The following is a 20576-nucleotide window of genomic DNA, read 5'->3' on the forward strand; positions in this document are numbered from 1 at the left end:
TATACCATTAACTCATGTTAGTTTGCTGATATCTAGCAAGTCTGGGAGGGAAAGTCCCTGTTTCCATAGTAGCAGTGTTTTCTCTGCTCAGTGCATTATGGGTAGTGTAGTTCTTCACCAGGACAAAGCAGTCTGTCACTCAAACTCTTGAGATGCAGTCAAAGTCTGTCAGTAAATCTGTTTGGATGTTTGTTCAGTTTTGAGAATGCTGAAAGCGAATCCCGTTCTGCCTGCTGTCAGGGTTCAGGTGGATCAGGCTTCGTGAGGTCAGAGGTCAGAGGTCAGAGTGTGCAGATGTTCAGAGCCAGATCTCATCACTGCTGGTACTGCTCACTTTATAGATGTAGCCCACCATCGGATAGCGAGCGAAACCTGTCGGGACACAATCGTTCACATCTATTAGACTCAGTGAGGAACACTTGATCTCTCGTTATTGGTTCTGGATATCAGGGTTCTTTAAAGGGACAGTTCACCCAAAAATGTATAGTTTAATTTAGGCTTTTATTTACATATAAACATTGATGTTTATATGTGAAGAACCAATCAGGTTTGTTTATTTGGGCCAATAAAGCTTCTGTTTATGTTCGCTGACTAATGTGATTACAAGCTTAAACTAAATCATGTCTCTTCGGAGGGATTGGATTAAAGCGCTCTATTCATATGGATTTATTTTTCCATTTCTTAAAGTCAGAGTTTTGGGTGAATAGGGACAGAAATCTCTCAGATTTCATTAAAACATCTAAATAAGTGTTCAGAAGATGAATGAAAGTCATCATGAGGGTTTGGAAAGACATGAGGGAGAGTAAATGATGTCGGGATTTACATTGTTGGGTGAACTGTCCCTTTAAGGTCATGACCTCTGACCTCGGGCAGCGTAGGCCGCAGACAGATCCTCCTCTTCCTCGTCTGCGCGTCTCCTCTCCAGTGTGTTCAGTCTGGAGATCTTCTGCCCTGAAACACGCAGCTTGAGACAGGTGATGTTTTAGAGACTCACATTAGATATGTTTTCATACACCTATTTTAAGCACATTTTGGGAGATTGCATGAAAATACTCCAAGGATAAGACATGCACATAAACTACGACGGAAACAAATTAACTGAATAAATCCCTCAAACCTCATGTGACTTTGCCTCAGTAGAGGCTGTGATTGGATAACTGCACTAACCAGCGGACCAATGGCATCGCAGCATCTCAAATGTTGGTTAGGTGTTTCTGAATCACCTGAGTCAAAGTCTGTCATCAGAATGATTTGGTTTCATCACTAGATACTAACAGTGCAACCGATAATCTTTTCTCCACTCTAACATTGTGCTTGGACAACTTCTGTCCCCTTGTATCCAGCGAGCATCGATCTAAACTCAGGGCTGCGAAGAAAAGTCTCTGCCTTTCTTACACAGGACAACCTCCTGGACAACAACCAGTCTGGTTTCATAAGCGTCACTCGTGCTGTTATTGAAGCTCTGAGACTCAGGAGTAGCTTCCAAATCCTCAGTTCTCATCTTGCTGCTGCTTTTGACATAGTTAACCACCAGATTTTCCTGTCAATCCTTATGATGAAGGGCATCTCAAGTACAGTTGTACACTCCAAGGGGTGAGGTGTCTAAGACCCAACATCTAGCTACTGGAGTGCCTCAGGGCTCAGTGCTGGGACCGCTTCTCTTCTCCATCTACATGTCATCACTAGATCTGTCATTCAGAAACATGGTTTTTCCCATCACTGTTATCATCTAGCTACTGGAGTGCCTCAGGGCTCAGTGCTGGGACCACTTCTCTTCTCCATCTACATGTCATCACTAGATCTGTCATTCAGAAACATGGTTTATCCCATCACTGTTATCATCTAGCTACTGGAGTGCCTCAGGGCTCAGTGCTGGGACCACTTCTCTTCTCCATCTACATGTCATCACTAGTGTCTGTCATTCAGAAACATGGTTTTTCCCATCACTGTTATCATCTAGCTACTGGAGTGCCTCAGGGCTCAGTGCTGGGACCGCTTCTCTTCTCCATCTACATGTCATCACTAGATCTGTCATTCAGAAACATGGTTTTTCCCATCACTGTTATCATCTAGCTACTGGAGTGCCTCAGGGCTCAGTGCTGGGACCGCTTCTCTTCCCCATCTACATGTCATCACTAGATCTGTCATTCAGAAACATGGTTTATCCCATCACTGTTATCATCTAGCTACTGGAGTGCCTCAGGGCTCAGTGCTGGGACCACTTCTCTTCTCCATCTACATGTCATCACTAGATCTGTCATTCAGAAACATGGTTTATCCCATCACTGTTATCATCTAGCTACTGGAGTGCCTCAGGGCTCAGTGCTGGGACCGCTTCTCTTCTCCATCTACATGTCATCACTAGTGTCTGTCAATCAGAAACATGGTTTATCCCATCACTGTTATCATCTAGCTACTGGAGTGCCTCAGGGCTCAGTGCTGGGACCACTTCTCTTCTCCATCTACATGTCATCACTAGTGTCTGTCATTCAGAAACATGGTTTTTCCCATCACTGTTATCATCTAGCTACTGGAGTGCCTCAGGGCTCAGTGCTGGGACCGCTTCTCTTCTCCATCTACATGTCATCACTAGATCTGTCATTCAGAAACATGGTTTACCCCATCACTGTTATCATCTAGCTACTGGAGTGCCTCAGGGCTCAGTGCTGGGACCACTTCTCTTCTCCATCTACATGTCATCACTAGATCTGTCATTCAGAAACATGGTTTACCCCATCACTGTTATCATCTAGCTACTGGAGTGCCTCAGGGCTCAGTGCTGGGACCGCTTCTCTTCTCCATCTACATGTCATCACTAGATCTGTCATTCAGAAACATGGTTTATCCCATCACTGTTATCATCTAGCTACTGGAGTGCCTCAGGGCTCAGTGCTGGGACCACTTCTCTTCTCCATCTACATGTCATCACTAGATCTGTCATTCAGAAACATGGTTTACCCCATCACTGTTATCATCTAGCTACTGGAGTGCCTCAGGGCTCAGTGCTGGGACCACTTCTCTTCTCCATCTACATGTCATCACTAGATCTGTCATTCAGAAACATGGTTTATCCCATCACTGTTATCATCTAGCTACTGGAGTGCCTCAGGGCTCAGTGCTGGGACCACTTCTCTTCTCCATCTACATGTCATCACTAGATCTGTCATTCAGAAACATGGTTTACCCCATCACTGTTATCATCTAGCTACTGGAGTGCCTCAGGGCTCAGTGTTGGGACCACTTCTCTTCTCCATCTACATGTCATCACTAGTGTCTGTCATTCAGAAACATGGTTTATCCCATCACTGTTATCATCTAGCTACTGGAGTGCCTCAGGGCTCAGTGCTGGGACCGCTTCTCTTCTCCATCTACATGTCATCACTAGTGTCTGTCATTCAGAAACATGGTTTATCCCATCACTGTTATCATCTAGCTACTGGAGTGCCTCAGGGCTCAGTGCTGGGACCGCTTCTCTTCTCCATCTACATGTCATCACTGGGATCTGTCATTCAGAAACATGGTTTATCCCATCACTGTTATCATCTAGCTACTGGAGTGCCTCAGGGCTCAGTGTTGGGACCGCTTCTCTTCTCCATCTACATGTCATCACTAGATCTGTCATTCAGGAACATGGTTTATCCCATCACTGTTATCATCTAGCTACTGGAGTGCCTCAGGGCTCAGTGCTGGGACCGCTTCCCTTCTCCATCTACATGTCATCACTAGATCTGTCATTCAGAAACATGGTTTATCCCATCACTGTTATCATCTAGCTACTGGAGTGCCTCAGGGCTCAGTGCTGGGACCGCTTCCCTTCTCCATCTACATGTCATCACTAGATCTGTCATTCAGAAACATGGTTTATCCCATCACTGTTATCATCTAGCTACTGGAGTGCCTCAGGGCTCAGTGCTGGGACCGCTTCCCTTCTCCATCTACATGTCATCACTAGATCTGTCATTCAGAAACATGGTTTATCCCATCACTGTTATCATCCAGCTACTGGAGTGCCTCAGGGCTCAGTGCTGGGACCGCTTCTCTTCTCCATCTACATGTCATCACTAGATCTGTCATTCAGAAACATGGTTTTTCCCATCACTGTTATCATCTAGCTACTGGAGTGCCTCAGGGCTCAGTGCTGGGACCGCTTCTCTTCTCCATCTACATGACATCACTAGTGTCTGTCATTCAGAAACATGGTTTACCCCATCACTGTTATCATCTAGCTACTGGAGTGCCTCAGGGCTCAGTGTTGGGACCACTTCTCTTCTCCATCTACATGTCATCACTAGTGTCTGTCATTCAGAAACATGGTTTATCCCATCACTGCTATCATCTAGCTACTGGAGTGCCTCAGGGCTCAGTGCTGGGACCGCTTCTCTTCTCCATCTACATGTCATCACTAGTGTCTGTCATTCAGAAACATGGTTTATCCCATCACTGTTATCATCTAGCTACTGGAGTGCCTCAGGGCTCAGTGTTGGGACCGCTTCTCTTCTCCATCTACATGTCATCACTAGTGTCTGTCATTCAGAAACATGGTTTATCCCATCACTGTTATCATCCAGCTACTGGAGTGCCTCAGGGCTCAGTGCTGGGACCACTTCCCTTCTCCATCTACATGTCATCACTAGATCTGTCATTCAGAAACATGGTTTATCCCATCACTGTTATCATCTAGCTACTGGAGTGCCTCAGGGCTCAGTGCTGGGACCGCTTCTCTTCTCCATCTACATGACATCACTAGTGTCTGTCATTCAGAAACATGGTTTATCCCATCACTGTTATCATCCAGCTACTGGAGTGCCTCAGGGCTCAGTGCTGGGACCACTTCCCTTCTCCATCTACATGTCATCACTAGATCTGTCATTCAGAAACATGGTTTATCCCATCACTGTTATCATCCAGCTACTGGAGTGCCTCAGGGCTCAGTGCTGGGACCGCTTCTCTTCTCCATCTACATGTCATCACTAGATCTGTCATTCAGAAACATGGTTTATCCCATCACTGTTATCATCTAGCTACTGGAGTGCCTCAGGGCTCAGTGCTGGGACCGCTTCTCTTCTCCATCTACATGACATCACTAGTGTCTGTCATTCAGAAACATGGTTTACCCCATCACTGTTATCATCTAGCTACTGGAGTGCCTCAGGGCTCAGTGTTGGGACCGCTTCTCTTCTCCATCTACATGTCATCACTAGTGTCTGTCATTCAGAAACATGGTTTATCCCATCACTGCTATCATCTAGCTACTGGAGTGCCTCAGGGCTCAGTGTTGGGACCGCTTCTCTTCTCCATCTACATGTCATCACTAGTGTCTGTCATTCAGAAACATGGTTTATCCCATCACTGTTATCATCCAGCTACTGGAGTGCCTCAGGGCTCAGTGCTGGGACCACTTCCCTTCTCCATCTACATGTCATCACTAGATCTGTCATTCAGAAACATGGTTTATCCCATCACTGTTATCATCCAGCTACTGGAGTGCCTCAGGGCTCAGTGCTGGGACCGCTTCTCTTCTCCATCTACATGTCATCACTAGGATCTGTCATTCAGAAACATGGTTTATCCCATCACTGTTATCATCTAGCTACTGGAGTGCCTCAGGGCTCAGTGCTGGGACCGCTTCTCTTCTCCATCTACATGTCATCACTAGATCTGTCATTCAGGAACATGGTTTATCCCATCACTGTTATCATCCAGCTACTGGAGTGCCTCAGGGCTCAGTGCTGGGACCACTTCCCTTCTCCATCTACATGTCATCACTAGATCTGTCATTCAGAAACATGGTTTATCCCATCACTGTTATCATCTAGCTACTGGAGTGCCTCAGGGCTCAGTGCTGGGACCGCTTCTCTTCTCCATCTACATGTCATCACTAGATCTGTCATTCAGAAACATGGTTTATCCCATCACTGTTATCATCTAGCTACTGGAGTGCCTCAGGGCTCAGTGCTGGGACCGCTTCTCTTCTCCATCTACATGTCATCACTAGATCTGTCATTCAGAAACATGGTTTATCTCATCACTGTTATCATCTAGCTACTGGAGTGCCTCAGGGCTCAGTGTTGGGACCGCTTCTCTTCTCCATCTACATGTCATCACTAGATCTGTCATTCAGAAACATGGTTTATCCCATCACTGTTATCATCTAGCTACTGGAGTGCCTCAGGGCTCAGTGTTGGGACCGCTTCTCTTCTCCATCTACATGTCATCACTAGATCTGTCATTCAGAAACATGGTTTATCTCATCACTGTTATCATCTAGCTACTGGAGTGCCTCAGGGCTCAGTGTTGGGACCGCTTCTCTTCTCCATCTACATGTCATCACTAGATCTGTCATTCAGAAACATGGTTTATCTCATCACTGCTATCATCTAGCTACTGGAGTGCCTCAGGGCTCAGTGCTGGGACCGCTTCTCTTCTCCATCTACATGTCATCACTAGTGTCTGTCATTCAGAAACATGGTTTTTCCCATCACTGTTATCATCCAGCTACTGGAGTGCCTCAGGGCTCAGTGTTGGGACCGCTTCTCTTCTCCATCTACATGACATCACTAGTGTCTGTCATTCAGAAACATGGTTTTTCCCATCACTGTTATCATCTAGCTACTGGAGTGCCTCAGGGCTCAGTGCTGGGACCGCTTCTCTTCTCCATCTACATGTCATCACTAGATCTGTCATTCAGAAACATGGTTTTTCCCATCACTGTTATCATCTAGCTACTGGAGTGCCTCAGGGCTCAGTGCTGGGACCGCTTCTCTTCTCCATCTACATGTCATCACTAGTGTCTGTCATTCAGGAACATGGTTTATCCCATCACTGTTATCATCTAGCTACTGGAGTGCCTCAGGGCTCAGTGCTGGGACCGCTTCTCTTCTCCATCTACATGTCATCACTAGTGTCTGTCATTCAGAAACATGGTTTTTCCCATCACTGTTATCATCCAGCTACTGGAGTGCCTCAGGGCTCAGTGCTGGGACCGCTTCTCTTCTCCATCTACATCTCATCACTAGATCTGTCATTCAGAAACATGGTTTTTCCCATCACTGTTATCATCTAGCTACTGGAGTGCCTCAGGGCTCAGTGCTCGGACCGCTTCTCTTCTCCATCTACATGTCATCACTAGTGTCTGTCATTCAGAAACATGGTTTATCCCATCACTGTTATCATCTAGCTACTGGAGTGCCTCAGGGCTCAGTGCTGGGACCACTTCCCTTCTCCATCTACATGTCATCACTAGTGTCTGTCATTCAGGAACATGGTTTACCCCATCACTGTTATCATCTAGCTACTGGAGTGCCTCAGGGCTCAGTGCTGGGACCGCTTCTCTTCTCCATCTACATGTCATCACTAGATCTGTCATTCAGAAACATGGTTTACCCCATCACTGTTATCATCTAGCTACTGGAGTGCCTCAGGGCTCAGTGCTGGGACCACTTCTCTTCTCCATCTACATGCCATCACTAGTGTCTGTCATTCAGAAACATGGTTTATCCCATCACTGTTATCATCTAGCTACTGGAGTGCCTCAGGGCTCAGTGCTGGGACCGCTTCTCTTCTCCATCTACATGCCATCACTAGTGTCTGTCATTCAGAAACATGGTTTTTCCCATCACTGTTATCATCTAGCTACTGGAGTGCCTCAGGGCTCAGTGCTGGGACCACTTCTCTTCTCCATCTACATGTCATCACTAGTGTCTGTCATTCAGAAACATGGTTTTTCCCATCACTGTTATCATCTAGCTACTGGAGTGCCTCAGGGCTCAGTGCTGGGACCGCTTCTCTTCTACATCTACATGTCATCACTAGATCTGTCATTCAGAAACATGGTTTACCCCATCACTGTTATCATCTAGCTACTGGAGTGCCTCAGGGCTCAGTGCTGGGACCACTTCCCTTCTCCATCTACATGTCATCACTAGTGTCTGTCATTCAGGAACATGGTTTACCCCATCACTGTTATCATCTAGCTACTGGAGTGCCTCAGGGCTCAGTGCTGGGACCGCTTCTCTTCTCCATCTACATGTCATCACTAGATCTGTCATTCAGAAACATGGTTTACCCCATCACTGTTATCATCTAGCTACTGGAGTGCCTCAGGGCTCAGTGCTGGGACCGCTTCTCTTCTCCATCTACATGCCATCACTAGTGTCTGTCATTCAGAAACATGGTTTTTCCCATCACTGTTATCATCTAGCTACTGGAGTGCCTCAGGGCTCAGTGCTGGGACCACTTCTCTTCTCCATCTACATGTCATCACTAGTGTCTGTCATTCAGAAACATGGTTTTTCCCATCACTGTTATCATCTAGCTACTGGAGTGCCTCAGGGCTCAGTGCTGGGACCGCTTCTCTTCTACATCTACATGTCATCACTAGTGTCTGTCATTCAGAAACATGGTTTATCCCATCACTGTTATCATCTAGCTACTGGAGTGCCTCAGGGCTCAGTGCTGGGACCGCTTCTCTTCTCCATCTACATGTCATCACTAGATCTGTCATTCAGAAACATGGTTTACCCCATCACTGTTATCATCTAGCTACTGGAGTGCCTCAGGGCTCAGTGCTGGGACCACTTCCCTTCTCCATCTACATGTCATCACTAGTGTCTGTCATTCAGGAACATGGTTTACCCCATCACTGTTATCATCTAGCTACTGGAGTGCCTCAGGGCTCAGTGCTGGGACCACTTCCCTTCTCCATCTACATGTCATCACTAGTGTCTGTCATTCAGGAACATGGTTTACCCCATCACTGTTATCATCTAGCTACTGGAGTGCCTCAGGGCTCAGTGCTGGGACCACTTCCCTTCTCCATCTACATGTCATCACTAGTGTCTGTCATTCAGGAACATGGTTTACCCCATCACTGTTATCATCTAGCTACTGGAGTGCCTCAGGGCTCAGTGCTGGGACCGCTTCTCTTCCCCATCTACATGTCATCACTAGTGTCTGTCATTCAGAAACATGGTTTATCCCATCACTGTTATCATCTAGCTACTGGAGTGCCTCAGGGCTCAGTGCTGGGACCGCTTCTCTTCTCCATCTACATCTCATCACTAGATCTGTCATTCAGAAACATGGTTTACCCCATCACTGTTATCATCTAGCTACTGGAGTGCCTCAGGGCTCAGTGCTGGGACCACTTCCCTTCTCCATCTACATGTCATCACTAGTGTCTGTCATTCAGGAACATGGTTTACCCCATCACTGTTATCATCTAGCTACTGGAGTGCCTCAGGGCTCAGTGCTGGGACCACTTCCCTTCTCCATCTACATGTCATCACTAGATCTGTCATTCAGGAACATGGTTTATCCCATCACTGTTATCATCTAGCTACTGGAGTGCCTCAGGGCTCAGTGCTGGGACCACTTCCCTTCTCCATCTACATGTCATCACTAGTGTCTGTCATTCAGGAACATGGTTTACCCCATCACTGTTATCATCTAGCTACTGGAGTGCCTCAGGGCTCAGTGCTGGGACCGCTTCTCTTCTCCATCTACATGTCATCACTAGATCTGTCATTCAGGAACATGGTTTATCCCATCACTGTTATCATCTAGCTACTGGAGTGCCTCAGGGCTCAGTGCTGGGACCGCTTCTCTTCTCCATCTACATGTCATCACTGGGATCTGTCATTCAGAAACATGGTTTATCCCATCACTGTTATCATCTAGCTACTGGAGTGCCTCAGGGCTCAGTGCTGGGACCGCTTCTCTTCCCCATCTACATGTCATCACTAGTGTCTGTCATTCAGAAACATGGTTTATCCCATCACTGTTATCATCTAGCTACTGGAGTGCCTCAGGGCTCAGTGCTGGGACCGCTTCTCTTCTCCATCTACATGTCATCACTAGTGTCTGTCATTCAGGAACATGGTTTACCCCATCACTGTTATCATCTAGCTACTGGAGTGCCTCAGGGCTCAGTGCTGGGACCACTTCCCTTCTCCATCTACATGTCATCACTAGTGTCTGTCATTCAGAAACATGGTTTACCCCATCACTGTTATCATCTAGCTACTGGAGTGCCTCAGGGCTCAGTGCTGGGACCGCTTCTCTTCCCCATCTACATGTCATCACTAGTGTCTGTCATTCAGAAACATGGTTTATCCCATCACTGTTATCATCTAGCTACTGGAGTGCCTCAGGGCTCAGTGCTGGGACCGCTTCTCTTCTCCATCTACATCTCATCACTAGATCTGTCATTCAGAAACATGGTTTACCCCATCACTGTTATCATCTAGCTACTGGAGTGCCTCAGGGCTCAGTGCTGGGACCACTTCCCTTCTCCATCTACATGTCATCACTAGTGTCTGTCATTCAGGAACATGGTTTACCCCATCACTGTTATCATCTAGCTACTGGAGTGCCTCAGGGCTCAGTGCTGGGACCACTTCCCTTCTCCATCTACATGTCATCACTAGATCTGTCATTCAGGAACATGGTTTATCCCATCACTGTTATCATCTAGCTACTGGAGTGCCTCAGGGCTCAGTGCAGTAGTGTCTGTCATTCAGGAACATGGTTTATCCCATCACTGTTATCATCTAGCTACTGGAGTGCCTCAGGGCTCAGTGCTGGGACCACTTCCCGTCTCCATCTACATGTCATCACTAGATCTGTCATTCAGAAACATGGTTTATCCCATCACTGTTATCATCTAGCTACTGGAGTGCCTCAGGGCTCAGTGCTGGGACCACTTCTCTTCTCCATCTACATGTCATCACTAGATCTGTCATTCAGAAACATGGTTTATCCCATCACTGTTATCATCTAGCTACTGGAGTGCCTCAGGGCTCAGTGCTGGGACCGCTTCTCTTCTCCATCTACATGTCATCACTAGGATCTGTCATTCAGAAACATGGTTTATCCCATCACTGTTATCATCCAGCTACTGGAGTGCCTCAGGGCTCAGTGCTGGGACCGCTTCTCTTCTCCATCTACATGTCATCACTAGTGTCTGTCATTCAGGAACATGGTTTATCCCATCACTGTTATCATCCAGCTACTGGAGTGCCTCAGGGCTCAGTGCTGGGACCGCTTCTCTTCTCCATCTACATGTCATCACTAGTGTCTGTCATTCAGAAACATGGTTTATCCCATCACTGTTATCATCTAGCTACTGGAGTGCCTCAGGGCTCAGTGCTGGGACCGCTTCTCTTCTCCATCTACATGTCATCACTAGTGTCTGTCATTCAGGAACATGGTTTATCCCATCACTGTTATCATCTAGCTACTGGAGTGCCTCAGGGCTCAGTGCTGGGACCGCTTCTCTTCTCCATCTACATGCCATCACTAGATCTGTCATTCAGAAACATGGTTTATCCCATCACTGTTATCATCTAGCTACTGGAGTGCCTCAGGGCTCAGTGCTGGGACCGCATCTCTTCTCCATCTACATGCCATCACTAGATCTGTCATTCAGAAACATGGTTTATCCCATCACTGCTATCATCTAGCTACTGGAGTGCCTCAGGGCTCAGTGCTGGGACCGCTTCTCTTCTCCATCTACATGTCATCACTAGTGTCTGTCATTCAGAAACATGGTTTACCCCATCACTGTTATCATCTAGCTACTGGAGTGCCTCAGGGCTCAGTGCTGGGACCGCTTCTCTTCTCCATCTACATGTCATCACTAGTGTCTGTCATTCAGGAACATGGTTTATCCCATCACTGTTATCATCTAGCTACTGGAGTGCCTCAGGGCTCAGTGCTGGGACCGCTTCTCTTCTCCATCTACATGTCATCACTAGTGTCTGTCATTCAGAAACATGGTTTACCCCATCACTGTTATCATCTAGCTACTGGAGTGCCTCAGGGCTCAGTGCTGGGACCGCTTCTCTTCTCCATCTACATGACATCACTAGATCTGTCATTCAGAAACATGGTTTATCCCATCACTGTTATCATCTATCTACTGGAGTGCCTCAGGGCTCAGTGCTGGGACCGCTTCTCTTCTCCATCTACATGCCATCACTAGATCTGTCATTCAGAAACATGGTTTATCCCATCACTGTTATCATCTAGCTACTGGAGTGCCTCAGGGCTCAGTGCTGGGACCGCTTCTCTTCTCCATCTACATGCCATCACTAGATCTGTCATTCAGAAACATGGTTTATCCCATCACTGTTATCATCCAGCTACTGGAGTGCCTCAGGGCTCAGTGCTGGGACCGCTTCTCTTCTCCATCTACATGTCATCACTAGTGTCTGTCATTCAGGAACATGGTTTATCCCATCACTGTTATCATCTATCTACTGGAGTGCCTCAGGGCTCAGTGCTGGGACCGCTTCTCTTCTCCATCTACATGCCATCACTAGATCTGTCATTTAGAAACATGGTTTATCCCATCACTGTTATCATCTAGCTACTGGAGTGCCTCAGGGCTCAGTGCTGGGACCGCTTCTCTTCTCCATCTACATGTCATCACTAGTGTCTGTCATTCAGGAACATGGTTTATCCCATCACTGTTATCATCTAGCTACTGGAGTGCCTCAGGGCTCAGTGCTGGGACCGCTTCTCTTCTCCATCTACATGTCATCACTAGTGTCTGTCATTCAGGAACATGGTTTATCCCATCACTGTTATCATCTAGCTACTGGAGTGCCTCAGGGCTCAGTGCTGGGACCACTTCTCTTCTCCATCTACATGCCATCACTAGATCTGTTATTCAGAAACATGGTTTATCTCATCACTGTTATCATCTAGCTACTGGAGTGCCTCAGGGCTCAGTGCTGGGACCACTTCTCTTCTCCATCTACATGCCATCACTAGATCTGTTATTCAGGAACATGGTTTATCCCATCACTGTTATCATCTAGCTACTGGAGTGCCTCAGGGCTCAGTGCTGGGACCACTTCTCTTCTCCATCTACATGTCATCACTAGTGTCTGTCATTCAGAAACATGGTTTACCCCATCACTGTTATCATCTAGCTACTGGAGTGCCTCAGGGCTCAGTGCTGGGACCACTTCTCTTCTCCATCTACATGTCATCACTAGTGTCTGTCATTCAGGAACATGGTTTATCCCATCACTGCTATCATCTAGCTACTGGAGTGCCTCAGGGCTCAGTGCTGGGACCGCTTCTCTTCTCCATCTACATGTCATCACTAGTGTCTGTCATTCAGAAACATGGTTTACCCCATCACTGTTATCATCTAGCTACTGGAGTGCCTCAGGGCTCAGTGCTGGGACCGCTTCTCTTCTCCATCTACATGTCATCACTAGTGTCTGTCATTCAGGAACATGGTTTATCCCATCACTGTTATCATCTAGCTACTGGAGTGCCTCAGGGCTCAGTGCTGGGACCGCTTCTCTTCTCCATCTACATGTCATCACTAGTGTCTGTCATTCAGAAACATGGTTTACCCCATCACTGTTATCATCTAGCTACTGGAGTGCCTCAGGGCTCAGTGCTGGGACCGCTTCTCTTCTCCATCTACATGACATCACTAGATCTGTCATTCAGAAACATGGTTTATCCCATCACTGTTATCATCTATCTACTGGAGTGCCTCAGGGCTCAGTGCTGGGACCGCTTCTCTTCTCCATCTACATGCCATCACTAGATCTGTCATTCAGAAACATGGTTTATCCCATCACTGTTATCATCTAGCTACTGGAGTGCCTCAGGGCTCAGTGCTGGGACCGCTTCTCTTCTCCATCTACATGCCATCACTAGATCTGTCATTCAGAAACATGGTTTATCCCATCACTGTTATCATCCAGCTACTGGAGTGCCTCAGGGCTCAGTGCTGGGACCGCTTCTCTTCTCCATCTACATGTCATCACTAGTGTCTGTCATTCAGGAACATGGTTTATCCCATCACTGTTATCATCTATCTACTGGAGTGCCTCAGGGCTCAGTGCTGGGACCGCTTCTCTTCTCCATCTACATGCCATCACTAGATCTGTCATTTAGAAACATGGTTTATCCCATCACTGTTATCATCTAGCTACTGGAGTGCCTCAGGGCTCAGTGCTGGGACCGCTTCTCTTCTCCATCTACATGTCATCACTAGTGTCTGTCATTCAGGAACATGGTTTATCCCATCACTGTTATCATCTAGCTACTGGAGTGCCTCAGGGCTCAGTGCTGGGACCGCTTCTCTTCTCCATCTACATGTCATCACTAGTGTCTGTCATTCAGGAACATGGTTTATCCCATCACTGTTATCATCTAGCTACTGGAGTGCCTCAGGGCTCAGTGCTGGGACCACTTCTCTTCTCCATCTACATGCCATCACTAGATCTGTTATTCAGAAACATGGTTTATCTCATCACTGTTATCATCTAGCTACTGGAGTGCCTCAGGGCTCAGTGCTGGGACCACTTCTCTTCTCCATCTACATGCCATCACTAGATCTGTTATTCAGGAACATGGTTTATCCCATCACTGTTATCATCTAGCTACTGGAGTGCCTCAGGGCTCAGTGCTGGGACCACTTCTCTTCTCCATCTACATGTCATCACTAGTGTCTGTCATTCAGAAACATGGTTTACCCCATCACTGTTATCATCTAGCTACTGGAGTGCCTCAGGGCTCAGTGCTGGGACCACTTCTCTTCTCCATCTACATGTCATCACTAGTGTCTGTCATTCAGAAACATGGTTTACCCCATCACTGTTATCATCTAGCTACTGGAGTGCCTCAGGGCTCAGTGCTGGGACCGCTTCTCTTCTCCATCTACATGCCATCACTAGATCTGTTATTCAGGAACATGGTTTATCCCATCACTGTTATCATCTAGCTACTGGAGTGCCTCAGGGCTCAGTGCTGGGACCACTTCTCTTCTCCATCTACATGCCATCACTAGATCTGTTATTCAGGAACATGGTTTATCCCATCACTGTTATCATCTAGCTACTGGAGTGCCTCAGGGCTCAGTGCTGGGACCACTTCTCTTCTCCATCTACATGCCATCACTAGATCTGTTATTCAGAAACATGGTTTATCTCATCACTGTTATCATCTAGCTACTGGAGTGCCTCAGGGCTCAGTGCTGGGACCACTTCTCTTCTCCATCTACATGCCATCACTAGATCTGTTATTCAGGAACATGGTTTATCCCATCACTGTTATCATCTAGCTACTGGAGTGCCTCAGGGCTCAGTGCTGGGACCACTTCTCTTCTCCATCTACATGTCATCACTAGTGTCTGTCATTCAGAAACATGGTTTACCCCATCACTGTTATCATCTAGCTACTGGAGTGCCTCAGGGCTCAGTGCTGGGACCGCTTCTCTTCTCCATCTACATGTCATCACTAGTGTCTGTCATTCAGAAACATGGTTTATCCCATCACTGTTATCATCTAGCTACTGGAGTGCCTCAGGGCTCAGTGCTGGGACCACTTCTCTTCTCCATCTACATGCCATCACTAGATCTGTTATTCAGGAACATGGTTTATCCCATCACTGTTATCATCTAGCTACTGGAGTGCCTCAGGGCTCAGTGCTGGGACCACTTCTCTTCTCCATCTACATGCCATCACTAGATCTGTTATTCAGGAACATGGTTTATCCCATCACTGTTATCATCTAGCTACTGGAGTGCCTCAGGGCTCAGTGCTGGGACCACTTCTCTTCTCCATCTACATGCCATCACTAGATCTGTTATTCAGAAACATGGTTTATCTCATCACTGTTATCATCTAGCTACTGGAGTGCCTCAGGGCTCAGTGCTGGGACCACTTCTCTTCTCCATCTACATGCCATCACTAGATCTGTTATTCAGGAACATGGTTTATCCCATCACTGTTATCATCTAGCTACTGGAGTGCCTCAGGGCTCAGTGCTGGGACCACTTCTCTTCTCCATCTACATGTCATCACTAGTGTCTGTCATTCAGAAACATGGTTTACCCCATCACTGTTATCATCTAGCTACTGGAGTGCCTCAGGGCTCAGTGCTGGGACCACTTCTCTTCTCCATCTACATGTCATCACTAGTGTCTGTCATTCAGAAACATGGTTTACCCCATCACTGTTATCATCTAGCTACTGGAGTGCCTCAGGGCTCAGTGCTGGGACCGCTTCTCTTCTCCATCTACATGTCATCACTAGTGTCTGTCATTCAGAAACATGGTTTACCCCATCACTGTTATCATCTAGCTACTGGAGTGCCTCAGGGCTCAGTGCTGGGACCGCTTCTCTTCTCCATCTACATGTCATCACTAGTGTCTGTCATTCAGAAACATGGTTTATCCCATCACTGTTATCATCTAGCTACTGGAGTGCCTCAGGGCTCAGTGCTGGGACCGCTTCTCTTCTCCATCTACATGTCATCACTAGTGTCTGTCATTCAGAAACATGGTTTACCCCATCACTGTTATCATCTAGCTACTGGAGTGCCTCAGGGCTCAGTGCTGGGACCGCTAGTTTTACCACAGAACAACCACTGGCTCTGCTCCCTATCCCTAAACTCGCTACTTTAGACTGATGTGTCTCCAGAAGCTTGTGTTCTGCAGGTGAATGGTGTCTTGTGGTGAAAAATCCCTTTCACTGACCTTCATTGGGACTGTTGGTGCATTCAAGTCCTCCTGGTAAGTTCGTACTTACGAGGTGGAAAGTCGTGTTTACGACTGCAGGTGCGTTCAAGTCACTTTCCTCGGAGTAAGATGGCGGTGCACTTTCTCTTAATTACACAAAAATACAGCAAGGTTCTTAAACTCTAGTTCCAGAAAATGAAGAACAAAGAAATGTGCATCAGGTGTGCTTTGCTTTTTAAAAAATGTTTTTAACAAATTTATGAAGCCACTGCAAACTTTTTCGTTACATATTACATTGTTATATTATAATGCCATCATATTCTGTGCAGGCAATTATCTACTGCGCTGTAAATAGAAAAGCCTGACAATATCACTGCTAAATATCTTTTAGTGTTGTGGTATTCCGCCATATTTCTCACGGACACGCCCCCAACTCGTAAAGATCGGGCGTAAAGAAAATCCCGAGCTTCCCATTCGTATTTACGACATTGTGATGAGGTTCGTGTGCATTCAACTCATAAATACGATCTTTCCGAGATGACTTCAACGCACCGTGTTCCCTGTTGGAGGAATGACCTGCCGTCTTGAAGACGCATCTCTTTCGAGCAACACTTGACCCATTAATACTAACCCTTGCTATTTTATATCTATTTTTTTTTAAAGCACCTTGCTATGTCTACTGTGCTAGAATAACTGGGACTGGTCACAGCACTTACAAATGATGAGAGCAATAGAAGCAACAACAGGGCAGCAATATGCAAGTGGCTAAATGATGAAATGATGAAATATAAATGTATTGTAATATAATTCCCTCCAGAAGCGTCTGACACGATTGCGTTCCCAAACACCAGCATTAGAACGGAAGAGAACATGACAGTGTTTATTGTGTTTCGTCTGACGCCCAGAGACAAACTCATGTATGATAGAGGAGAAAAGAGCCAGACTGGAGAAACTTACATTTTTATTACTGATATTTTCCACCAGTTTCCCAAGAAGTGATGGTTTTGTTCTCTTGAACACATGGGATGGAAACACTGCTTTATTCACAAATGCTTTATGCCATGTTCCAGTTAGATGGGCATCTCTGTGCAGAAGCGGGACTCACCCTTACAGAGCGTGCGGTCGTCGTTCAGCTGCACGTGTGACGGTAAAGACATGTTCTCTCTGGGCAGATACACGCCGTTCACTTGAACCTTCACCGTGTCGTTACTGCAACCAACAAACACCAGAGCAGTCACGAGATCAAACGTTCTATAATGTTATTATTAGCAGAGAATGCTGGGAGACGCGTCGCACCGTTTGGAGGACAGATGCACTGCGACGGGCTCTTCTGAGGAACAACACAGAAAGAAGCATTTATGAACACATGAACACATTTACATGTGTGCTTTTATCTGCAGTGTTCTGGCGCTCAGTCTTTGTACCGATGGCTTTGGTTTTATCCTTCTGTAGGAGGAAGAAGACCATCAAGGTGAAGATGAGGAGGGTGATGATGCCGGCGACGCCACCTGTCACTATCCCGAACATCGGAACTTCCACACGAGACTGCAGGAACTCTGGAGGAACGGGACACGAACTGTGGAAGTTTCTGAAAGAGTCTCTTCTGCTCAAGGCTGCATTTATTTGATCAACAATACAGTAAAACAGTGAGATATTACTCCAGTGTAAATCAGCTGTTCTCTATGTGAATATACAGTAAAGTGTAATTTATTCCTGTGATCAAAGCTGAACGTTCAGCATCATTACTCCAGTCTTCAGTGTCACATGATCCTTCACAAATCACTCTAATATGAGGATCTGATGATCAAGAAACATTTATGATTATTATCAGTGTTGAAAACAGTTGTGCTGCTTCAGATTTCTGATGATGTGTCGTGTCACCTGTGAGTGTGAGGTTGCTGTGGGCGGAGCCAAGGCTGTTGTTGGCGCTGACCGAGATGTTTCCTGATAGGCTGCTCAGAGTGACCTGCAGGCTGTGATTGGCCAGCCACGGGTGGCTCCGTGAGTCCAGGATGAGGAAGTCGGAGGTGTTGGCCAGCAGCTGACCGGACCGATCCACCCAGGTGATGGTGGCGGGGGGGTTGGACCGGACCAAAGCGAAGAGGATGAGGGAGAGGCCGGGGTCCGCGGTCTCGCTGTAGTGGGCGTCGACACGCAAGATCTCCGGCTGGACTGAGACACGAGGGACCAAACACACACGTGCGAGGTTAGTTCACGCTTTTAAAGCTATGGCCTCTCTATCGCCATCTGTGGTTGAAACATTCTGGAAGGACTGACCGACAGAACTAAATTAATTCATATTATTGGTATTATTATTAATAATACACAATGCTCACGACGGAACGCCAAAATGTCACTTCCACTAAAATGGCTGTAACTCTTGAACTCAATGAGATATTCTCACCAAACGTGTTATGCTCATGTACAAGCTCATTCTGTGGTCGCACAAAACACTCTGTGGTGATTCACCACTTGGTGGCGCTATAATACGAAAAAACCCATAAAAACAGTTGTAACTACGCAACCATTTGTCCGATTTGACTAGAGAATTGGCATGCGGTGTCTTTGTCCAAGCTGCCATGATGAGATTCCTGTATCACGGAAAACATGGCTGCCATCGGCCAGTGAAGTTTGCGCACCTCTTAGGGCAGGATAATGGAGGCCGATCGGAATGAAACTTGGTGGGTACGTTTGACTCATGGTCCTAGAGGTCTGTGCGAAGTTTGAAAGAAAATGACCACCGGGTGGCGCTATTTTGTTTTACACCCTATATATTATGCAGTGTATCACACATAAATCACACAATATTCATATCATATGTTAAATCTCCTTTTTTGATGCTCACAGTAAAACCTAAACTATAAGCCATTTCAACTGAAAAAATGAAGGCTGTAATATTACTGTTATCCACAAGAGGGATTCGCAGGATAAGAAGTCTCTTCAGTCTAATCCTTTTTCATCATTGACTGAAAAATAAATGGTTAAATAATGCTGTGTGTGTGTGTGTGTGTGTGTAAGCATGCTTAATGGAGTTAACATGGAAAATGTGCCTAACCTTAGTGGTTTACTGGTGGTAAACGCTTTTAAAATGAAAGTAATCCAATAAGTGGCCCTCTGCTGCTCTCTACTGGTTATAATGTAAAAATTTTCATTCTACTCACTAATATTTATTTTTAGACATTTTAAAATCACTATTGTAACATTTACACTCACATTTTGTTTACAAGTTTATCACTTCATTTTTCCTTAGGTATCAGTTTTGACAATTGTGCTACATTATGATTAATGTGAAACCTGAAAAGGGGTCGCCTAGACCCTAACCCCGCTTGAACCCCGTTAACTGCTGCTTGCAGCTATATGTAATGCGATCATTTATATTGATATAAAATATAATTATTCATTTTACATCAGATATCCGACCCGACAGATCAAAATTTAAATTAATATTATGAATAAAATTTTATTTTAATTATTCATGTTATAATTTATATTATTATATAACATTATTATATTGATTAACATTTGAATTTTTTTTTCATAAACTTGCTCCATAATGTATTTCCGTTGATCTTTACGCCGTGCAGCTTCATCATGGGAGCGTGTCAGACTCACACTGGACGTTGAGCGTGACGGTGGCGTTGTAACTCTCTCCTCCGGCAGGGTTTCGCGCCGCACACACCAGCTCTCGGTCCCAGCGTTTGGGTTTGAGTGTGAACGTGCTGTTGCGCACGGATCCGTATCGAAGCACTCCGGAATCCCCTGGTGATGTCATCACCAGACGCCCCGCCCCCCGGCTGCCCGTCACCTCGCTCTGCCTCTCCCCGTTCAGGTACCAGGTCAGCAGGGGCGGGGCTTGAGGATTCCAGCCCTCTGATTGGCAGTTGAATTGGTGAGAGAAGTTCTCCTGTACCGTGACTGACGAGGTCTGCTGTCCGTCAATTTTGGGGGCGGGGTCAATGGCTGCTGGCAGAGAGGAGAATAAAGTCAAGAGCAATACTGAAATAAAAACATAACCGAAACAAGAACATCTTACCTGTGCTGGCCCAGATCATGGTGTGAAAGAATAAAGAGAGACGCGTCCTC

The 20576-nt window shown here is 46.3% G+C and overlaps 1 protein-coding gene across 1 annotated transcript; it reads right to left on the bottom strand.

The window, feature by feature from the left end:
- Positions 1–298: 298 nt before the first annotated feature.
- Positions 299–20545, bottom strand: tmem25 (transmembrane protein 25; the record flags this gene model as incomplete). Its single annotated transcript, XM_081370026.1, has 8 exons — positions 299–372; positions 865–951; positions 17599–17702; positions 17790–17823; positions 17918–18049; positions 18375–18665; positions 20106–20456; positions 20527–20545. The coding sequence occupies 8 exons, from the start codon at positions 20543–20545 to the stop codon at positions 299–301; spliced, it is 1092 nt and encodes a 363-aa protein (XP_081226152.1).
- Between the last annotated feature and the right edge of the window lie 31 nt (positions 20546–20576).

This window comes from Scardinius erythrophthalmus, assembly GCF_964197995.2.
Source record: "Scardinius erythrophthalmus genome assembly, chromosome: 7".
Lineage (NCBI taxonomy): Eukaryota > Metazoa > Chordata > Actinopteri > Cypriniformes > Leuciscidae > Scardinius > Scardinius erythrophthalmus.